The 24496-nt window shown below is 37.0% G+C and overlaps 1 protein-coding gene across 2 annotated transcripts in view; it reads left to right on the top strand.

The window, feature by feature from the left end:
• The window catches only part of znf407.S (zinc finger protein 407 S homeolog), a 243277-nt gene that overhangs the window by 166643 nt on the left and 52138 nt on the right, over positions 1–24496 (top strand). For both annotated transcript variants that reach the window (XM_018223592.2, XM_018223591.2), the window contains exon 8: positions 370–548. In XM_018223592.2, the coding sequence (XP_018079081.1) occupies positions 370–548 (179 nt within the window). The remainder of the gene's footprint in view (positions 1–369; positions 549–24496) is intronic.

Below are 24496 nucleotides of genomic sequence, written 5' to 3'. Positions count from 1 at the left end.
TTACATTACTTTTAAAAACTGTCATTTATTTTAATTTTCAAAGTTTCAACTTTGACACCTTAAAAAGTTTTTCAAGTAGTAGTAAGATTGCAGTTTAATTATACATTATTTCTGGAGAAAGGTAACAGATGTGATAACAAAAAAACATACCTTTAAAAAAGATAAACATGTTTTATTGAGGATTGTCTGCTGTTACTAGACCTGGGTAATTACATGTTATGGTGTTAAGTACATTTATTACTACTAGAAAAGTGCACTGTGAGCAAAAAATGTTTACAGGTTTTTTTTTAACTTGAACATTTTGGACAATCTATAGTGTCATGGCAAAATAAAAAAAACAACTTTTTTTTTACATATTTACTTTGTTAGGTCTAACTGTGCAGAAAATGTCCGCAAACATATCTTGCACACTGGTAAGCACGAAGGTGTGAAAATGTACAACTGCCCTAAATGTGAATATGCAACCAATGTCCCAGTGGAATTTCGCAACCATCTGAAGGAGCAGCATATCGACATTGAGAACCCTGACTTGGCATACCTTCATGCTGGTAAGACTTGATAATTTTTACTGGTGCACCTTTGTACAACAACTTTAGTCTGAATAATATCATTTTAAAGTTTTTGCTTAATTATGTGTTCTTTAAAAATGCAGTTTGTTGTGAAATTTCATGTTTCTTTCTAGTTAATGGACCACCATATTCTTAAATTATAATCCAGAAATGGTCTGTCATATGAAGTGTGCCATTTACAGCCTCCTTGTGCTGGTCATGCAAGTGATGGTAGACTATGCCTCCTTGACTTACAGGACATGCTATTGCTTTGTTTTAACATAATAGTATTAAAAATACTATTTATTTGGCCAAATCTGAATCCTGCAAGTGCTGGGATTTGGCTGAATCCTAAGCGTTCAGCTGAACCGAATCTGTGAGGCAATTGTAATTTTTTTTAATTTGACGCAGTTTATTTTTCTCAAATTAGAATTAGCAAATTAGGATTTCTGTTTGCTTCTGGATTTACCAAGTCTTTTTTGAAAGATTTAAAATTTTCTCAAATCCAAATGATTGATTTGTTCCATCCCTAATTAGAAGTATAATAAGAGTCCTGTTGGAGTGGGGTAATGAGCTTGTGGCCAGCATTCAGTGAGACAATGGCTGGTAAGGCAAGGTTAAAACTGCAGGATAACTTAGTGATACCCTCAGAGAATGTTTTAATAACTAAAGCAAATTAAAAAAACTGTATTAATTAGTTTGGCCTTCCATCAATCATATAATATTTTTTACAATTTGCAAACATTGCCTCTCCCCTTATACCCACTGACTATACTCTAGCAAAAACTACAATACCAAACATTTAGTAAAGGCTGATGGGTGTCAAGCTGTGGTTTTTGCTGCAGAAGGGTGTACATGAAAATCGCTGCTTAGGTGCACTACTAATGAGAACGCATCTGCAAGAGTGAAAACAAAGGATGCGAGTTAGTATATGGACAGGATAATCACTGCACAGCAGGGGCTGTTATGAAATAGAGATGTGTAGAGTCCTTCAAAGTATTTCTATGGTCTCCTATTAAATCTGTAGCTGTATTAAAAAAAATGTTTTTCAATAATAATGTCATCAAAATGTGGCATTCACTTTAAATAACTTGAAGAAGCAAAGAAAATGATTAAAGAAATTATTCTAAATACTGCCTGCTGTTCTTTTAGTGGGTTATTTATCAAATAAGTCACTATTTTGTTAAAACCACTCCCAGGGGCGATATGGGGCTGCTGCCGCCCCCCCCCCCAGCTCCGCTCTTAAAAAGCAGGGTCGGAGCAGTCAAAGGCGACCAGTATCGCTGACTTTTTAACCATATTTATCAATACATTTTCACAAAAAAATCTGGTGCAGGAAAAGCCTCAAAAAATTGATTATTGCCCTGAAAACCAAAAAATCTTTGGATTATTGTACAAATCCTGTACAAATCCCAGCACAGATCATTATATCTGCCATTGACTTCTATGTGACCTAGGCAAGTTTAAGATGGGCACTTTTTTAATGATTACATTCTGTAGCTGATGGTTGTATTCAAATAATCCAATTTTCTCTTGTCAAACATATTTACTATATGAGAAATATTCTAATAATATGTTTAGGAGAATTGTAAGACACCTGTTAAGAATAACAGGGCTCATATTCTATTGCCCTGGACCCAAGCTTAGCTAACGAGCTTAGCTCTGTGATTGCCAAACATCGTTACTTAATTTTTCAGGATTAATGGAGGTCTGGCATGGTGCTGAGAGAATGACGAATTGCTAATATGGTGCCGCTGTTCAAAAAGGGGTCCCGTTCTCAGCTTCAAAACTATAGGCCGGTTAGTCTGACATCAGTGATAGGAATGTTTTTTGAAGGGGTATTAAGGGATAAGATACTTAACTTTGCAAATAATAATGCTATGAGTTTGTGCCATCATGGTTTTATGCATAATAGATCTTGCCAGACTAATTTTAATTATTTTTATGAGAAGGTGAGCAGGGACCTCGCTTCTGGGATTTCAGTGGATGCTGTCTACTTAGACTTTGCTAAAGCTTTTGATACAGTGCCACACAGACGGTTACTGGTTAAATTAAGGAATGTTGGCCTGGAACATAATATTTGTTCCTGAATAGAGAACTGGCTAAAAGATAGACTACAAAGAGTGTTGGTAAATGGAACATTTTCAAATGGGACCAGTGTTGTTAGTGGAGTACCGCAGGGCTCTGTACTTGGTCCTTTGCTTTTCAACCTGTTTATTAATGACCTGGAGGTGGGCATTGAAAGTATTGTTTCTATTTTTGCTGATGATACAAAATTGTGCAGAACTATAGGTTCCATGCAGGATGCTGCCACTGCAGAGTGATTTGGCTAAATTGTAAACTGGGCAGCAAACTGGAAAATGAGGTTCAATGTTGATAAATGCAAGGTTATGCACTTTGGCAAAAATAGTATAAATGCAAGTTATACACTAAATGGCAGTGTGTTAGGAGTTTCCTTAACTGAGAAGGATGTATGGGTTTTTGTAGATAACACGTTGTCTAATTCTGGACAGTGTCATTCTGTGGCTACTAAAGCAAATAAGGTTCTGTCTTGCATAAAAAAGGAACGCAAGGGATGAAAACATAATTATGCCTCTTTATAGGTCCCTGGTAAGGCCTCGTCTGGCGTATGCAGTGCAGTTTTGGACTCCAGTCCTTAAAATGACTATAAATGAGCTGAACAGAGTGTAGAGACATGCAACTAAACTGGTTAGAGGGATGGAAGACTTAAATTATGAGGGTAGACTGTCAAGATTGGGCTGGAAATAATGCTTGTGAGATGACATAAGTACATTATAGACAAGGACATTATAGACAAAGAGCATGGGACCTTTTTACCCATAAAGAGGATCACTGCACCAGAGGCCTCCCTTTTACTCTAGAGGAAAAGAACTTTCATTTGAAACAGTGTGGGTGGTTCTTCACAGTCAGGACAGTGGGGTTGAGGAATGCGCTGATTGATGGCTGATTCAGTTAATGCTTTTAAGAGGGGCTTGGGTGATTTCTTAGACAAGCATAATATCAAAGGCTATGTGTGTGTATGGAGAGGTCAGTATGAGTTGATGAATGGGTTGAACTTGATGGACTTAGGTCTTTTTCAACCCTGTTTAACTATAACTGTAACTATGTAATAATTACAAGAGCACTAAGGGGTGCTGCTGAGGGCCCATGCACAGAGCAGTTGCACCCAGGGCAGTAATGCAAGCTGTATGCTGCACATCTCACCAGAAATGTGCATAGTGCCTTGGGTGCAAGCAGCCTCGTGCATAACACTTAGTCCACGTGTCACCCACTACCAGTTCTCTCTGAATGCAGTGTTGGCTAATTCAGGCAGCACTGTATTTAGAGAAACACTTAGCTATTTAGGCTCCATTGCATATCCATTGCCGCTCATTGCATAGCCGTGCCTTAGGCCAAAAGCCATGGAGCAAAGTGTGCTCATTATTTGTACTTTTCTTTTTAAATAAGGCATCATACCTTTTAAACTCAGTTTTGCTTGTGTGTGGAGAGTTTTTGTAAAAATGTTTCTGTTCATTCAAATATGTATCAAAGTAGCACTCAGAAAACCAGTAGCAGCTTCATAGCTCAATGAAATTCATGTCTTGCAGGAATCTCTTAACATGTTAGTATAGGTCAGCCCTTCCACTAGGTTAATACATTTTCATGGCTCACTTAGATACGTTCTAAATTGAATTGCAAAGGGAATAATGGATGAAGCCATAGAAATGTGAAAAATTCTTAATTACAGATTTATCAGATTCAAAAAATAGACGTATTAAAGTGTCAGTAGTTCAATTTGTTGAGCACTTCTTAACAGTAAACTGGTTAACACCATCCTATTTGCATTTTGGGGTCTCCAGAACTTCATGATATTTAGTTGTTTGATATGCAAGTAAGAAGGAATATATAGTAAACCCTATTGTGTGCACTGAAAGGTTAATCACATCTACATTGTCTTTGTGCAGAAAGGGTTATGCTGGCAAGCTGTAATATTGTGATATCATCAAAGTGGGGCCAAAAGGAGATTCTATCTTAGTCGATGTAGCAATATTAATAATCCGAGTCCTGAAAGTTCACATTGTTAGGATGAACGAAATGTGATTTTAATCTGACTTGACAGCAACATACATCATAATATGAAAGTAAAAAATTTGATTGTTTAAAGTTATCTTTTCTATGATTTTATCGAATTCTACTTATTGAATTGGAACTTTAGAAACTGCAATGTTATGCTAAACGTGATTGGAACACACACAGACCCATTGGTTTCCATTAACTTTTTGAAAGTACTCCATTTTATATCTAAGTATCTAAATACAAGAGTTTTTGTTTTAAATATGGATAATCTGCCCCTCAGTGACTAAATCAACTAAGTGATTTTAGATGAAAGAAACAGTAACTCCAAAAAAGTGAAAATACGGTTATGGATTATGTCTGTCTTGGCAGCAGAAGTCTCATTTTGTGAACCATAAATGATATTAATGGCAATAGAACACTCAATGAACAACAAAAAGCTTTAAATACTGTGGGTGCCAATTTGTTAGCCACCTCTCTTGCGTTCTCTTTTTCCAAGAGATATCTTGGAAACCAAGCTTTTACTCTTTTCCTAGGGACACATGAACCTCAGACTTCTAGTCTTATCCATGTGCAATACAGAACATTTTCTGATTTAGTGTGAGCATTTGCAAGATTAGAGGGGTGCAAGGATTCCTAACTTGCAGGCAACCTGTTTCGATCTTGTTAGATCTCATCAGTGCAAGATATTGGAACATGGCTTCTGAGGGGAAGGACTTGGAGAGCAGCAAAATAGAAAACAGAACCTGGTTAGGGTGAGATGGGGCTAAAAGGAGCCAAAAAGCCCTTCACAAGCAATTACATGCAAAATGAAGCCTGAAAACAAAAGGTATTTACTTGTCTCTTGTTTGGAAAAAGATAAAATGGTGGCAACACTTCAATAGAACCATGGGTCAGTGATTTTTTTTTACCAAAGAGGAGCACCCACCCAGGGAAAACAAATTGGCATCCCAACTATAATCGGCTTTCTTTGTCATTTTTTTTTGTTTGCCAACATATTCCAGTGGGTGAAGAACACCAAATACCTATACCTATTTGTGTCATCTGTCATTTAGATGAATGTAAACATCTATGCTGTAGTTGTGCCACTACAAAATGTTGCACTTTGCATTATAACAGATGTATTGTTAACAGATTAATGGTATGCTAGGTAGGCTTTAATACAACCCACACCTATAAGCTTGCAAATATTCAGCCTGATAGCAGTAAAGTCTAAGTTATTGCCATCTCTCTGATGTTTAGATAAGAATCCAGGGAGTGGAATGCTCTGTTTTTAATGTTTACATCTTTCATTTGCATTCTGTGGCACACTTTACAGTGGGGTCATTAACCCCTCAATGGAGCCTACATAAACACAACATTTCACAGGGCTACAGAGGGTAAGTAGAGGCTACTGCCACAGGGTTGCTGTATTTGCAGATCATGGCAGCGGTCATGGGGAAATGACAAATATATCATTGTCAAAGGGCGAATTTCCCAATCAATTTTGACCAGGACACTCATTCTATGAGCTGGTATAATTTTCCCTGTGATCGATCCATTTCTGATGCACACTCCAAAAACTAATAGGCACTTGAACTGGCGAAAAAGGAAGGAAGGGGACTTAGGGCTCTACTGCTAACACTGTTATAAGACAAACATCAGGAGCATCTATTGTACTGAATTTGGGGTAGGACCACAGATCAAGATTAGAAGTATGCAATGCCGAACGCTTGCATTTGATTGTTGGATTTATGACTTGTGTTCCCAACATCTGGACATGTGGAAACTATGTATTTTAATTTTCCCCTGCTAGAAAACCTGTGAACTGGCGTTTTAAAGAAATGCACTCAATAAGAGAAACCGTAATAATCTCTTGTGTAACCTTTTCTTTTGGGATTTGTTTAATCTCCTGTTTTATTGTATGTCACAGTCTAAGGATTCACTGCAACCTGCATCAATTCTTAGGGGCAGATTACAGGTAAATGTGCTAATCCTTGCACATTTAACAAACTGCTTCCAAAGTATTAATAGCCCGATTAACTTGCATTCATTTTAATGAGTGCTTGTTGTTTTGGGGATTTTCAGTTTGATGCAGTGTTAGAGATTTAAAACCTTACAGCATAGAAATGTATTTGACCTCTTAAAGCAGACAAACATATTTTCATGAATTGGCGAATTGATCTGCCTTGATAAATGTGTTTTTAAGTTTCCCTAGAATGCAGGAAAGTGTTAATAACTATTGTACATTCCAGACTTCTGTGAATCCTTTAAAGGGATTTATCATGATTTTTATGCTGTAGTTTTTATTTCTAAATTACACTGTTTACACTACAAATACTCCACATACCCTGTACAATTTCAACCTAACCCAATAAGTGTATTTTTTAAGTTGTATTATTGGTATGTAGGCAGCCATCTCAGGTCATTTTGCCTAGTCATGTGCTTCAGAACGAGCCAGTGCAGCACTATGGTACTGCTTTCTGACAGGTTATTGTTTCTCCTACTCAATGTAATTGAAGGAGTCATAGTGGGACATGGATTTTTACTATTGAGTGCTGTTCAGGGAGCTTGGGGGGAGGGGTGATATCACTCCAATTTGCAGTGCAGCAGTAAAGAGTGACTGCAATTTATCAGAGCACATATCTAGGGGCACCTGAGAAACTGGAAATATGTCTAGCCCCATGTCAGAATTAAATATAAAAAAAAAATATTGGTTTGCTCTTTTGAAAAATGGATTTCAGTGCAGAAGTCTGCCAGCAATATTAACTGATGCATTTTGGGGAAAAAAATTTTTTTTTCCAATTCCAGTATCCCTTTAAGATTCCCCAAATTTAAACAGAGCTGTTTCAGGAGACTTTTACTTCATCAGTAAATTAAGCCTTTGCTGTTAGCTCTGTAGCCAGCTAAGAACATCATCATAAATCATGATAATAAATAATAATTGTATATGGTTGGGAATATGCTGGATGTGAAGTTTATATTGGACTTTATATGCATACTTTGTTATTTTGTTATAGGGCCTTTATGCAGTATCTATTTTTTTTTTTCAGACAGTGCCTGCAGAAGTGCTGGCCAACCCACAAGATGAGTTGGTTTAGTTAACAAACACAGTAAGAGGGCTATGGAAAGTGATAAGGAAAGTTACGTCCAGACTGTTTAAAAGTAGTAGAGGCTTATGGCCCCCATACACGGGCCAATAAAAGCAGACCAAGTCGGCCCTAGGGCACAGGATTGGATCAGCTTGATAGCTCCCACTTCAATGTGGGCATATCGGGGAGAGATCCGCTCGTTTGGTGACATCGCCAAATGAGCGGATCTCTACATCTATGGCCACCTTTAGGCATGACTGAAACGGAAACTGGGCATTTTAATAGCTTCAATTGCTGGGAAAATATAACGGAATTAAGGAATTAATTAGTCAGATTCTTGATATTTCCAGGGGACAAATGCAAGTTTTGTCTTGGATTATAATTGCAAACAATCCTTCTCACAATACTGTATAAATATTATGTGTTATAATTGTGGGTGTATTTGTAAGCATTGACCATTATCTTCATCCTTGACTATTAGCTTCATCCTTCTTCGCAAATTCCCACGGTAACGTGTTGCAGCTGTCTACCCAGAATGGGATCTCTATATTAGCTACTGGATAACGCAATGCAATGTGGCTGCAGGTGTAAAATGTTTTTAATTGCACAGTATTACAAAATTAATATTTTACAGTATACGTAAAAAAAAATCTTTGTTAGCCTTGTTTCGACGTGAAAATGACGTCCATAGACTTGTATGGCGTCGCGCATTAAAAAAATTTTGACGTCCATAGACTTTAATGAGCGTCGCCCATATTTTGCTGTTCAGCAAATTTTTGTCGAAACGAAATGGGTCAAATTCGCCCAAGCCTGGTAATAGCATGGCAGACCATGTTTTCACATAAAATGAGAAAAGGAGTCAAGGGTTTTCTAGAAGGTAACCAATGTTGTTTTGATTAGTATCGTATGCTTAGGCATTTCTGATTCTGCCATACTGAAAAAGCCCAGTTTGTACTATATGGAACCACAGGAAATTAGCATTTAAATGAAGGGTGTTGGAACCTTTTAAATGATGCTTCTTTGGGTCCCAAATATTCAGTTTTTTCTGTTTGTGCCCCCTCCTAGGTTATTTTCTTGCATGTATGCAAGGGTCTTTTCTCCTCCTTTCTTCAAGCTAAATTATGTAACAGAGGTACACAATAAGGGTATTTTGTGAGCCGTTGCAAGCCCATAGACATATCAGTTGTCATGGTGCAACTAGTTGCATGTATTTGGTGCAGCTTACTAGTCCTCATTCGTGAGTTAAACCCATATAACCGGAATAGAATTTATTATATGGATTTCTTATAACCTGGGGTATTTCAGTTAAGTATTATATTCATAATTTGGATCACCATGTCTGAAGTCTACAAAAACATTTAACAAAAAATGTTTGCCACTAATAAGGATTTATGCAAGTAGAAGGTAGCTATTATTGCAGAGAAAAAGAAAATGACCTTCCTGTAATTCAGAGCTTTGTGGATATCACGTTTCTTTATAAGAGACTCCATTCCTGTACTAGCTGCATAAGTTAGAGAGCATAGCTGTACAAAAAATGTATTCACTCCCATGCCACCCCTTTCTACACCTGAAATCCATAATGATCAATACAAAGTAAAAAAAACCACACACAATATTAATCTTGCCTAGTTTTGCCCCAAGAACTAGTTTTTTCACCAAAAATTAAAATCTCCTTAACTAACACTTGGCTTTTTATATTTTTGAAAAATCCACACTAAAAAAAATGATTGTGAGTGGGAAAGCATTACTCAGGGACTGTGATCTATTTAAAAGTTGAACTTGATTATATTTGCAATGTCCCTGTAGATTCTAGAATGGTGTAAGAGTAAAATTTAGGGATGCTCCGAATCCACTATTTTGGATTTGGCCGAACCCCTGAATCCTTCACGAAAGATTTGGCCAAATACCAAACCAAATCCTAATTTTGCAAATGCAAATTAGGGTGGGAAGGGGGAAACATTTTTTACTTTCTTGTTTTGTGACAAAAAGTCGCACAATTTCCCTCCCCACCCCTAATTTGCATATGCAAATTAGGATTCAGATTGGCCGGGCAGAAGGATTCGGCCAAATCCTGCTGAACAAGGCCGAATCCTGAACCGAATCCTGGATTCGGTGCATCCCTAGTAAAATTACACCATACTTCAGTTACTCTTTATAACAACAAATAAACCCCCACCAACATAAGACCTCAACATGCTTCTGGGTTTAGAGTGATTCAAAGCATAACTCTTATTGACTAGGTAGATGATGTTCTTAGTACGTACTTTGCATTATCCCATGCTTTTTCAAGTATGATAAGTCCTGTAATCATTGGCTCGATTTTCTGAAATAATAGTAAATCAATCAAATATTAGGTGTTAAAATTTACATTGTTATCTTCATTTCTTTCAATGGGCATTGATCATCCTTTGTGCCAAAAAAACTGCCCAGTTTAAAAAGATGTATTGTAGAGATTAGGATGTTCTAGTGTTCTATTTGCATGAATACAATAAAGTATTAAAATGTATTCTCTTGTATCTTTGCTCAAGTAATTGCTCAGAGATAATATGACTTTAGTCAAAGGTAAATCAAGTAATTATTTGTGTATAGCACAATGATCAAATAATATTTGGATGAACATTTTGTTTAGAGGATATAAAAATGAGTGAGTTTTGCTTTTCGGATGATTAGCATGAATTCAGAGGTAATACGTTGACTTATTTCAGTCCTGCTCTATAGTATTGCATGAAGGATCTGGCCTTGTGCCAGCAACGTACATTCAGTCTATGCAGAATTTTGTTTTAATATGATCTGTCTTTATGTAAAACATAATTCTGGGTCTTTGTGAGCAATGTGCATTTAGTATAAGCGCGGTTCTGTAGTCATGTTATTAAAATGCATAGAGCGGCCATCATATTCTGGGCTTCGGTTGAAATATGCTTTTAATTGAACAGAATTATGGCCATACATTATCAATGTGAATCTAGTTAGAGCACTGTTTTGGCTGACACAATGGCTCAGTGCACAATGAAATGTGAATAACAAGTTATTTCTGTGGTCATGAATCTGAAGCCTTGTATAGTGTGTCTTTCCCTGAATACAGACTGAGGAACTGCAGAAAGATACCCCTTATCATTGTTATATGCTTAGCATATTATCTTCTTAAAGGCATTTGCAGGAAATACCATTATTAACATAGAAATCAATGCCTCGTTTTCAGAAATCTGGTTTCTGTCTCTTTTATGGTGTAGTGGAATATGGTAAAGTATATATTCCTAGGACTGTAGTCTCCGTTACATTACTCTTACACCACATGAACAAAAAAGTCCAGAACTTTTCTGAAAACAAAGCAATGGCATCAGTAATTATCAGATAACAGAACCAAAGCTTATTGTGCTTACATTAGACATCACTTTTTCAGCCAAACACTCCATACCCAAACAATTTAAAATTAGTAATAAGTTTTTTTTTTATTAAACTACAAGGATATCATGCCTGTCCATAGTGGGAAGAGAAACAGGTAGTACATTTGAGGAGTAATAGTAGAAGTATAAGGCATGTATGTATGTCACTTACAGTATGGAGTAACAGACCTTGCAATGATCACATTTCACAGAAAATCCACAGCACTTTCGCAATTCCTTGGTGAAAAAAAAATCAAATAAAAGCAAACAAAACCTGTAATACTATAGCAAAATTTTAATCTCGTAGATTCTCCTGGTGCTTATAAGAGGTGGATACAGTATATTATTTTATATCACATGTTGATAATTGCTTGCCCAAGTATGAAAGGCTAACCAAATAAGTGACATGATTCACTTGTTAGGAAACGCTAGCTACAATCTTGCAAAAGTTGTTTACAATCTTCCCCTAATATTATTATCATAGGGGAAATAAATAATGAATGGAATTGGGGGACAGCATCAGTTTTGTGCCCACACTGCACATTTCCACCCACCTCTAGCAAGACACTAAGTAAAATACTATCTTCTCCCATGTGGTTATTGTGGAGGAGTGGCCCTTCATTGAGTAGGATATGATTGGTACTCGAGAGTTTTTATTTTTCCTCTCTTGAGGCAGGACAGACTGAAGACAATTTAAACAAATCCTCCCCTTTCTACATTTTGTCTTGCTTGGTGGCATCTAGTTTTCCTCTCTCTCCAAATCTTTAGCTTTGTATTGTCCTTTCTAAGCACGATTTTAGTCCACTGAAGGTTTGCATGACTGATTAAGCTAAAGGACACATGAGGCTTAATGAAGTTACTCAATTGGCTGAGCCTTTGTGGTTTATGAGGTGTGCTACCTAGACATGCATGAAATGCTACCCTTGAACCCATCCCTACTGCGTGATTCCAAGATACTAAGGTAAGTAATAAGGTTAGGTTCTTTTTTATTATGACTTCACAGACAAGCTTTATAGACAAACTGTTTGGTGTGGAAAGAGAGGGCCTTTATTTAAAGGGTTTTTTGTTTGTCCTGCCTCCAGACAGGAACAACTTAGTCCTAGTCACCCTGCACTGACAGTACAGATCTACAAGAGAAAAGATTTAACAGTAAGAAATCTGCCCTTTTCCTTTATTAAAATGGTTTTTATATGCAAATGTGTTCTGTCCCTCTCTCCTTTTAACTGCCGTAGCTGATGGAGCTGCGCTGAGTGAGTGAGTGAGTTGAATTTGGTGGGTTGTAAGTACCAGTGATGGATTAATGAGATGTTGGGCCTCTAGGATATATCCACACAGGCCTCTCCTTCTAGGCTACTGCTGGGTCAGGATGCATGCAGATCCAAGCACCCATGAACCCAAGCTCTCAATGCAGGGTGGTTCAGTGTGTGTCATTGGATTTACACACATCCAGGCACACACACACGCGCCTTTCCTGCCTTCTTCCTGCAGCTATGCCTCAGTGTTCAGATTTGTCTTATGGATGAGTAGATATACTGTACTTGTCTACAGCATTGGTATGTGTCGCATTTTATTAAAATAAATATCTTTTACAGAGTGACAACCCATCAGTGAATAAATTCTAGCAGTTCATACAATAATATACCAGAACTAGTATATATGGTCCTATCAACCCCCTTGCACATACCATGTGCAGATCTGCTTCCTTTGCAATTAAGCAGAGGTTGCCATAGACTTGAATTTATTTTGTGTTTTGCAACTACAGCTATCAAGGCAGTTATCATGTATCTTTTTATAATACATAATTAAACAAAGAATGGACTCTCACATAGGATGATTTTTGCAGTTAGGAATAGCCTCTTAAAGATAACCAGGGAAAGTAGTAAATAGATGATCAAGGGTCCTGGCCAGTGTCACATTGCTCAGTGCACCCTCCATGCTCTAAGACAAGGTACATGTAGTCCGATATACACAGAGGTCTAACAGTTTAAAAGTGGCAATGTTGAGTTCTAAATGGACTATTTATGTGCAACCTTTGTGCAGAGAGACTGATGTAATCTGCACTGAACAATGCCATCTGAAGGAGCTCCCTATTTTGTGCAGCTGTTGGGGTCTGTATCTCTTGTATAGCAGTCTGGGGTCTTCCTGCGAGTGACTGCCTAATTGCAAAGTCTGCTTACACAGCTGTAATTAGCAGGTGGCAAGAAATGCTATATCTATATTTAAGGAGCTGAAATGCTTAGCAATTTTAGCAAGAGACATAAGAAAGTTTTTATGTGCTATGCATTCTGTCTTTTGCATAATATGATGGTCTTTTAACTCCTTCCCATCCCTGTCTACTGTGCACCTTAAGACCTTAAGAGCAAGTATTATGATGTTTATGTGCTGTGCGGGACATTTTTCCAACATATCCTGGGTTTTTTCTGTTTTTATCTCTGTTATTTTTCTTCCTAATAACTAACATTGCCATAAAGTATCATTATTACTGGTCTGGTGAAACTTTTCTTTCAGGTTCAGTAAAGGAAACTTGTTATTTTAATCAATATTTATGATTAACTTAGCAAATATTTCCCAGAGAGATTGGAGACAAAATAAAACTAATAATATATCGAGCTAGAGCTTGAATGCTATCGCTTTGTTACTCTAAACCTGGGCTGTCCAACTTTATGCCTATGAGCTGGCCAGCTTATTTGTAAGATGTCATCATTTTATTATAATCTGGCACTTAAATATGTACAATAAATAAATGACCCCCCTATAAGAAAATTTTTAGCGATGATCTAAAATAAAGATGGGTTGCTAACAGTGTTGGACTTAGGGGCCCAACACTATTCCCCGAGCCCCCTCTCCCCCCATACCAGCCACAACCCGCACCTCCCCCCGCATCGCGATCCTGGGGTCAGGGAGGAAGGTAAGTAGCAGGTGTTTAGGGTCTAGGCCAGCCCAATCTGACCTGGGCCAGCTCAGTCCGACCTTGAATCCAGTTGCTGCTAAAGTTGTATGCTCAGCGGGTCCTACTGCACAACTGCTCCCTGACAGCAGTGCTCACCCAGGTCTGGAACGGAGTACTGCCCACTCAGCCTCCCCCAGGAGCACAGGCCTCTAGTATCCGCTCCTAGTCACTGGCAGCAAGAGACAGCCCACTGCCGGATAGGCTCCTTCCCTTGGCACCTCGCTAGCAACAACAGATCGCCGCCTCCTCCCCTAACATTGGCACGCCACTAGCAGCCAAAAAAAAAATTCCCCACCCTGGGAATGGTCTCCTCCCCTAGGATCTGGCACATTACAAGCGACCAGAAACTGTCCCCACCGTATAGTCCCCTACCCGGACGGACCGAATGGTACACATTTAATTTTTTTATTATGCCCTCCAAAATTAACTAAACGAACCATCTGGTTTTTTATTTAGGGGCTCATTTACTAAAAAATTAAATTTTTCTTGTTTCCACTAATCTAGAAAAATGTGAAAATATAGTGATTTTCGTATATTTCTAAAAAGCTCTGAAAATTCTAAATGTATTAAATGAGTGAAAAAAAAAAAACCACAAAAACCTTTAATACCAAACCTCGACAAGTAAAAGTTGTCAAAGTGCTATAGTAGTCAATGGGAACTGCGCTGATCTTATTGAACCTCTTTAAATTAAATCTGACTTTTTTTTTAAATTCAATGACATTAGTGGTTGTAATTTGTGAGTTTAGTTATGGTTTCAAACTCCTTTTACACCACTAAAATCTGACCTTTAAGAAATAAACCTCTTAATGTATGATGGGCCAAATTCCTTTCAGATAAAGAATTTATTTTTATTAAACAGTAATTTGAAATTTGTACAAAACACTTTAAAGCTTGAGCATACACTAAAAAAAAGAAAGGTGGGTTTAATATAGCTGATAGGGTTGCCACCTTTTTGACCCGTGGAACCCGGGCAGGGGGCTGGGCCATGACGTGGCGGGCTGTGACATCAGGGACGGGGCTATGACATGGCGATTGGCCGGTCGATGTGTCAATTATAGGAAATCCTGCTGGTATTTCTAATTTGAAAAACCGGGCAGGCAATTTTGACCTGGGCTGTCCAGGTCAAAACAGGACAGGTGGCAACTCTAATAGGTGACCATTTTGGGCCATTGACTGGATTACATTAGAGGCCTGTGTGGTCCTTGCAAACATGGACAGCATTCTTAGCACAATTTTCAGCTGACTGTTTTCTGAATAATGAGTATCTCATTTTTGGCACACACACCAGCTAATATATTTCTGATCCTCTGTTATTCAGTGTCTGAATCCTATATTCAATTTGGGCAAATTAGCAAATCATTTTGGGTGTGTTTTCTGGAAGTATATTTCATTGTCTTCATACAAGCTGTAAAAAAAAAATCAGTTTAAATCGATTCTTACTAACAAATCAATGAATTAAACTTATAGGTTAACATTTATCAAAGCAGATGTCAATAAACTCTGGCTGTATTCCAACTAGGTACGGGCTCTTCTCTGTTCATGTTTTCTAATTTTAAAGCAATTTTCATTTGGATGTTTAAAAGGCACCAGCTATGGCTGCCTTTTCTCAACTAACAACAATTAAAAGTAATCAGCCATTTGTGCTTCAATCTATCTCATTTTATACTTTCAACTACTTTAATGTCTGATTGATTTCCTGCAAAGAAGCCTGCTGTTCCTTTTGTATTTCTTTGCAAAAGGTTAGTTTAAGCAAGTTGATTACACACTTGTTACCTGTAATTCAATACAGCAGCGGCCTGTTTACAAAGTCCAGATTTCCTGTGCTGTCAGTTAAGGCAGTCGGGACAGAGACCAAGAGCTTTTGAGCTAAATAAAAATGAGAAGAACATTCTGGCTGCCAGTAACCTTTCAAAGGTAATTTAACAGTGTTTTCACTACAAGGCATCAGTTGTTGAGCTTGTCTGCGGAGAATGAAATCTGACATTCTGCTGTACCACGTACTGACAATAGCTCAGCGTGATATCTTGCTCGCCTTCTCTGGAGTTTGTTACATGCACTGTGCTCTTAAGCATCACATCTATGAGGGGTTTATTATGTTAGACAAGCAAATATACAATGTCACCAAGGTATTACTTTGCATACAAACCATTGTTCATGCAGAATATTGCTGACGGGGATGTTTTATGGTTCTTTCTCATTTTAGATAGGCATGCTAAATGCACAGTTAATAACTGATAGCAATAGGAACATTTGATGGATATCAGTCAGGGGTATAGCACCAGACTTCTATTAAAATGATGGTATAACATTTTTTTTCATTTAACACAATGTAAGGCTAGGCAAGGTTCCACCCCCCAGCTCTTATAACACTACAAATGCCAATAGGGTGATTGCTACAGTGGCCATTCTGTTACAACTGCACAACTCAAGATTTGCTTCTTTGATACAGTCCAGCAGTTAAAGAGAACATTTTAAGGATATATTGAGTTCAATGGACTGATATGCCCATAAAGACATACACCGATGACATACATGTTGTTTCTATAGGAATCCAAATGTAAAAGCTTTATCAGCTTTAGCATTGAATCTAAACGTTTTCATACTGTATTACAAGAGAGCAATACAGCTATGGGACTTCACAATGCTCAGGGCCTGGAGTTTTGCAGATAAGGGGTCTTTCTGTAATTTGGATCACCATACGGTGAGTCTCTTAAAAAATAATTTAAATCTTAATTAAAACCAATAGGATTGTTTTGCATCTAGTAAGGATTTAGTCATATGCAAAAGTTTGGGAACCCCTCTCAGCCTGCATAATAATTTACTCCACTTTTAACACAAAAGATGACAGTGTTATATCTTTAATTTCCAAGGAACATCTGAGTAATGGGGTGTTTTATGAACAAAGATTTTTAGTGAAGCAGTATTCAGTTGTATGAAATTAAATCAAATGTGAAACTGACTGCAAAAATGTGGGTTCCCGTGTAATTTTGCTAATTTAAATGCATGTAACTGCTCAATACTGATTACTGGCAACACAAACTGGTTGGATTAGTTCATTATGCTCATAGTCAGGTGTGTCCAATCATGAGAAAAGGTATTTAAGGAGGCCAATTGCACGTTGTGCTTCTGTTTGACTCTCTGAAGAGTGACAGCATGGGATTCTCAAAGCAACACTCAAAAGATCTGAAAACAAAGATTGTTCAGTATCATGGTTTAGGGGAAGGCTACAAAAAGCTATCTCAGAGGTTTAAATTGTCAGTTTCAACTGTAAGGAATGTAATTAGGAAATGAAAGGCCACAGGCACAGTTGCTGTAAAACCCAGGTCTGGCAGGCCAAGAAAAATACAATAGCGACAATAGCGGAGGATTGTGAGAATGGTTACAGACAACCCAAACATCACCTCCAAAGACCTGCAGGAACATCTTGCTGCAGATGGTGTATCGATACATTGTTCTACAACTCAGCGCAATTTGCACAATGAACATCTGTATGACAGGGTGATGAGAAAGAAGCCCCTTCTGCACTCACGCCACAAACAGAGTTGCTTGTTGTATCTAAAAGTTTATTAAGATAAACCACAGTCATTTTGGAACAAAGTGCTTTGGACTGATGAGACAAAATTTGAGTTGTTTGGTCATAACAAAAATCTGCTTGTTTTGTGCTTTTATCACATATTTTTCTTAATCTTCTTCCTCCGTTTGGTTTTGAATGGTAAAAATTTCACTCTCAAAGCCTACTCTTTTACCTTTGTTATATTTTCATACACACATGAATTGCTCAATTGCAATATCGAATTTTTTGGACATGAACCTAAAAATGCTATATTTATATATCAATCAGAGATACAAAATGGCCACTACTGTATTATTACTCAATCCAAAAATCCCAATTTTATAGTGTAAAGCAACTTTGTAGCCAGAAGCACACGTCTACAGCAGTATACAAAACTATTAAAAATATATATGTTATCGCTAGTCTCAGGTGACATACATGGCAATTGTGCTTGTATAATATAACTTTCTTTGCAAAGTGTGCAAGCAATGTATTACAAAATATATCAATTTAGCACATACAGATGCAGCCACTTTGGTTTGTCTGTTTGACACAGAATAACTAAACACAGATATCCCATTTATCTCATTTAACACAGAAAACTGTGTCACAACAACCCATCTAATTAAAGCATTCACCATTGTGAACAATGGAGCTTTGGTATGCTAATGAAAAGGTTAAATGCATTAAATGAGTTAAGATGACTTAAGATAACACAGTTTCTTCAATTACCCCTGAGTCATGACGCATTTAACTCACAAATCCAAGTGGCTTCATCTGTAAGAATTAGCAATGCAGCCCACTCTGTTTTTTGGGAGGAAATGATACTTGCTTTAGTTGCTGCCATTCACTCTAGGCCTTAAATTTATTACTGAATCTTAAAATGTGAATGAGATGCAAATGCGCATGTTTGGCAATTCAACAAAGGAATCTTGAAACTGAACAGGCATTGTAAATTATCATGGGTTAATTAATAAACTAATATGTAATTAGCATTGCATAATGACAATCTTAATCTTTACAATCGCTCTCATTCATTTTGTTTCTTGAATCATTAAAGACGTAAAATGCCCTGATTTTGTTAATTGAGTCCCTTGGCTATTCATCAGTGATTCAATTCAATACTCCAGTGGCTAGTAATCAGTATTGTTGCTTGCTAAATGTAGGAAATTTCATCATTGCCTTTATGAATGCCACCCTTTGTACCCTCATTGTGGCACATGTCATGCTCACGTTCAGTGTTATAAAAATTGAATTTCTTCTTGAAATGAAACATTGACTTGACTCTAACAGGGATATGGATATTGTAATAAAAATATTCTCAAAATGTACCCTTTAGTTTTCTTTAGTTTAATTTCATATTGAAACTCTCAATTTTCAGGTGTTTAATAGCCTTTCTGTTTGGATGCAATGTATTGTGACATATTTCATCTGCTAATATGTGCAGTTATTGGCCATTTTTATTTTATTTTTTATTTTAAAAAGAATATAGAGTATGTTCCCCCATACCTCTCAACTGTCTCGTTTTTCACGGGACAGTCCCGATTTTGACAGCTCAACCCACAGTCCCGGGTTTGTTACTGAAATTTCCCATCTTTCTCTTTGATCTCCTGCACTGAACAGCCAGAAAAAGATACAAAGTTTCTAACTTAATTGGCTTTTGGCAGAGAGCCCAGAATAGATAGTTAGATATTTTTGTAACAGTTTAAGATAAGCTGGTCTCTTGGGGAAACGGTGAAGCATCTTAAAGAGCAATTCACCTTCATTAGCAAAATTGTAATAACACATAAAAAACACAGAAATGTGTTCAAACTTTAATAACCTGCCAAATTTTGTAAAATGGACATGGTAATTAGGGGGTGTGGCCACAACATCTTTTTGTCCCTCTTTCAATTTCCAAAATGTTGGGAGGTATGGGTTCCCCTGTGTCTGAATGTTTTCTCCAGGTACATATCACAACTGGATAAAAGTGACCATAGTTTGAGTTTTTGTGACATGGGCCTTAGATTTTAAACGCCATTGGGGCCAGAGACAAATATGATTGCAGGATTTATGTATAATTATATAATTGGTAAAAAAAATATGTGAATACCAGTATTACCTATTGAACAGTGGTATGGTAAAAAAAAAAAACATGCATGTTCGCTGCCACAACCCATACTAATATAAAAATCAATAACTCTGATAACACCCTTTGGGGATCTCTACGGAGGACATTGTTTCCTTCCACCTAGATCTGCAATTAACCATTTAATTTGCTTGGGTGCATAATGGGCTGGAGTGCTGGCACCAACCCAAAGCTCTATTTTTACATGCAATTTAAAGTCCCAGGTCCTGTTATTGGTAATTGTGTTGGTGCATGTACAGTACAACCATCTAGTTCTTTGACTTAACTAATAAAATTAGAATGTTAATCTTCTTTACTACTACCCCTGTAGCAAAGTTGTCCCCATGCTGTTGCTATTCAAGCAGGTCAGCTATGTCAAAATCATCCCTGGTCAGGCCAGTCCTACACTCATTTTCATCAAATTTAACATTTTTATCAATAACTTTGTAAGGAGTGATCTTGATCCCTATTGTTAAATTGTTATTTTGGCAAAAGAGGCAGCATAGTGACAACTTTTAAAAAAGGCGAACTACACCTTTAAAGGGATACTGTCATGGGAAAAATGTTTTTTTTTCTAAATGAATCAGTTAATAGTGCTGCTCCAGCAGAATTCTGCACTGAAATCCATTTCTCAAAAGTGCAAACAGATTTTTTTATATTCAATTTTGAAATCTGACATGGTGCTAGACATTTTGTCAATTTCCCAACTGCCCCTGGTCATGTGACTTGTGCCTGCACTTTAGGAGAGAAATGCTTTCTGGCAGGCTGCTGTTTTTCCTCCTCAATTTAACTGAATGTGTCTCAGTGAGACATGGGTTTTTACTATTGAGTGTTGTTCTTAGATCTACCAGGCAGCTGTTACCTTCCCATTGTTCTTTTGTTTGGCTGCTTGGGGGTGGGGGGGAAAGGGAGGGGGGTGATATCACTCCAACTTGCAGTAAAGAGTGATTGAAGTTTATCAGAGCACAAGTCACATGACCAGGGGCAGCTGGGAAATTTACAAAATGTCTAGCCCCATGTCAGATTTCAAAATTGAATATAAAAAAATCTGTTTGCTCTTTTGAGAAATGGATTTCAGTGCAGAATTCTGCTGGAGTAGCACTATTAACTGATGTGTTTTGAAAAAACATGTTTTCCGATGACAGGATCCCTTTAAGTACAGTAAGCTCTTTTGAGTTGGACCCTCTTAACCTCTTGTATCAGTTATATTTATGTATACAAGTACATTTTTAATGCTAACATCCAGCATCTGCCAGTTAGCCTTGTTGGTAGTAATTTTGTCCTTCACTGAGAAAGGGCGGGGGCAGTGCAGATGATGTCGGGGGCGGATAAATGACATCAGGGGGCGGATTGTTGACATTGAGGCAGGGATGATGATGTGGGGGGGGCAGGCCTGATAAATGTTTACTCATCTTCGCAAATGTGCCTTTTAGTATATTCAATTTTCAGAGCTTGCTATGAATAAGACATTATTTAATGTTTTCATATATATTTCTTATTCATGCAGGATTTTTGTAGGGTTTCCAGAAGATCTATCCATCGTTTCAAAAGATGGCACATGCTTTTGTGAAACACTAAATGAGTCCCACTCTCTTTTATTAATGAATATCAAAAATAATTATCATATTTTTTCATTACTCCATTAACAGTAATGCATTCATTTTGACGGGGTCTCTGGGACTGCAATCAGTAACTATTACATTTGTTTTTATGATCACATACTAATTATCTTTCTTTTGTGGCTCCTTTTTATTACTTTTTAATTTTTTTAGCACCATATATGTTCTAGAGATGACATGCGTCAGTGTGCTCTTCAAACTCCCCAAAGTACGTTTTATATCCATTCATTTTGGATGATTTTGTTATTATCAGGAGATAAAAATCAATGCAGTTACTCTCTGTCTGACAATTAAAAGGATGGTTTATTTCAACAGAGTTTTAATTTTATTAAGTTAATAAAATAAATCTTAAATACCATTATCTTAATAGCTTAATCTTCTGATTAAAAACTAATAATTTCTCTAGATGTAATTGTAGCTAATCTTTAATATCTGTCTGGCTTAAACATGAACTCTGAAAGGAATAACTGATCAGGCTATAAAGGACAATTTGGCGATTGTATGAATGGTCATCAAAGCAAATGCCAACTCTCGCTCTGCAGGATAACAGTGCTTACTCTCATTTTTCTTAACTGAGTGAATTCTTTCCTCCTGTCCAGAACTACCATTATCATGCACACTGTCATTTTATTCTTTCCATTTGATAGGTCATTACTGCCCCCTCAATATTCTATATCATAGAAATAAGGTTGTCGCCGTTGTGATTAATCTCACACTGTTTTATCGGATAGTAATATTATTCGAATTTGCACATATACAAATATAAACGGAGTTAATGAATCAAACTACTGATCATTCAATAGCTGTGGCTTTTTTTGTGTGTTTTGGCAAATAAGCAAAGTATATTTACAAAAATGTATGCTTAAAGTGCTATTTTTTTTTTTACTGCCATTGTATTCGTTTTTAATGTATCACACATTTACCACAAAAAAAGCACTTTGAATACAGTATGGAGAATATCTCGGTTAAGATTTATCTTCTAGAACTGGGAGCATTATATAATTTTACACATATGCCAGTGTTAGCAATGCCCAGCTCCTCGGTGCCATTAGTGGCTGGAAAACAGCTCATGGGCATCTGTAGGTATGGTGTCACTACTCTACTGTAAACCTGTGCTTATGTGGCCCTGGTCTTTCTAAAGGGATGAGCTTGCACAAACTTCAAACTGAAAGAATCCGTTAAAGAATCTTGATCAAGCTGCCCGGAATATTATTGTGTTTTTGCAGATGGGGCTTCAGCTGATGTGTGCACCTGGTTTAGGGTAATAGCAGTAAACAAACAATATTCATACTTCTAGTATTCTATCAGCTTTTTTTACCTTATCTAACTGCAATGCTTAAAGGAAAAGTAACATGAATTTTTTTTTTATAAAAAATGTTTGCTCTTAACAAAAAAAACACCAGCACACTTTTAACTTTACATTCGCAAAGACTTTATTAAGAAATATCTTACCAATACTCCGCTTGCACTCCTCTTCTGAACAGGCAACATGGCGACAATCCATCGGGCAGCACTCGATTTCACCTCCCTGCCTTCTATAGGAGATAGCCAGGGAGGAGAAATCGAGCGCCACCAGATGGAATGTCGCCTTTTCAGAAGAGGAGTGCAAGCGGAGTATCGGTAAGATATTTCTTAATAAAGTCTTTGTGAATTTAAATTTAAATGTGTGCTGGTGTTTTATTTTCGTTAAGGGCAAACTCATTTTTTATAAAAAAAAAAATTCATGTTACTGTTCCTTTAATTTAAACAGCACCTGCATTTATGGCAGGAGGGAAAAAACCAACACAGTACCTTAAACAAAACTGCACGTGAATACATGTAGGTATACAGTCTAAAGCAACCAAATTGCTGTTTTGCATTTTTCTAGTTATGGCAACTTTATAATGTTACTCACAAAGCCTGGGGAGGAGCGTGTCAGGAAGTAGACTTCTCCATATAGACACAAAATGTAATACCTTTCCAAAATCTGACTCTTCTTTAGTAGTGAGTTTAAACATAGCCACCCATCTTGGTTTGTAGCCCATAGCAAATTTTAGATAGATAGATATCAGGTTGAAATTTGGTTCTGCCTAGAGAGTTGGTTCAATCAAAACAAGTAAGGAACCCACTGAAAAGCTCTTTGTATCATGAACTTCATGTCTCTGCTGGGGGCAGGGAGGGGTTTGTTTGCAGAATGGGCTTCTCAGCAGACTGCTAATTTGTTTTGTGTATGCTCGTCCAAGTCAGGGGATAGAATGTGACTTTAGTTTCAGTTTGAAATTGTGCCCTGTATAGTGCCAATAATAGCAAAATCCATGCATATTTCCTCATTAAAACAATAGGCAAATGTTCATCAACTCATTCATTGAAACTAATGCTGAAATGGGTGGTTTCCTGCCCCTTTAAAGCATATCTTTTGGCCCTTGTTTGTGGCAGTCTGTCCTTCACTTACTTAGTCTCTCTGTGTAATGATTAGCAAGAATTCAATCAACTTTCTTCTCTGTTTAATGATTAGCGCAAAATCACATTATATGGTTTTTTCCAAGTCTTTTGATTAGGGCAAAGTTAATAGCCCAGAGAAGAAAGGAATTGGATATTATCTCCTCCAAAAGAAAAAAAAAGTTGGCCATTCTAAAGTAATCTTTTGGGTTATCAATGTCATTTTACAGTGGCAATCATGTCATTTTCAGAATGATTATGAGTTTCTGTTATATAATAAGATTATCTAATTACCTGTGATAGATAAGGCATATTTTAATTCAAATGTGCCCCCTGCATTCTTTCATTAAAGCTTGAAAGGACAGTATAGAAAATGATTCCTTTAATGTGAGGTTTAAAATTAGGTTACATTCCCTGCAGATGAAGGAAGTGGAACATTCATAATGGACATTTAGATTTTCTGCATTAGAAATAGGAACAGAAGTAATGAGACCTATTCCTAAATGAATTCCAAAAGCAATCTGATTCCAGTCTGTGCTGTGCAGGGCAAATAAAAAGTATTGTACTTTATTTACTAACCTATGAAATGAAATGTCCCCCTTTTATTACAGAAATAAAGCAAAGACTATGAATAGGCAATCATTTTTGAGGCTATCAGACTTCCAGTAACATATCTCTTGTGGTTTAAATAACAGATAGTTTAAGTGTTTTTCCATTACCTCCGTGTAAATGAAAAATGCATAAAATATTTTAACAAGGCAAAGTAATCCAAG

The sequence above is a fragment of the Xenopus laevis genome, chromosome 6S, assembly GCF_017654675.1.
Source record: "Xenopus laevis strain J_2021 chromosome 6S, Xenopus_laevis_v10.1, whole genome shotgun sequence".
Lineage (NCBI taxonomy): Eukaryota > Metazoa > Chordata > Amphibia > Anura > Pipidae > Xenopus > Xenopus laevis.
The sequence above is the reverse complement of the archived record's forward strand: the minus strand, read 5'-3'. Positions and strand labels throughout refer to the sequence as shown.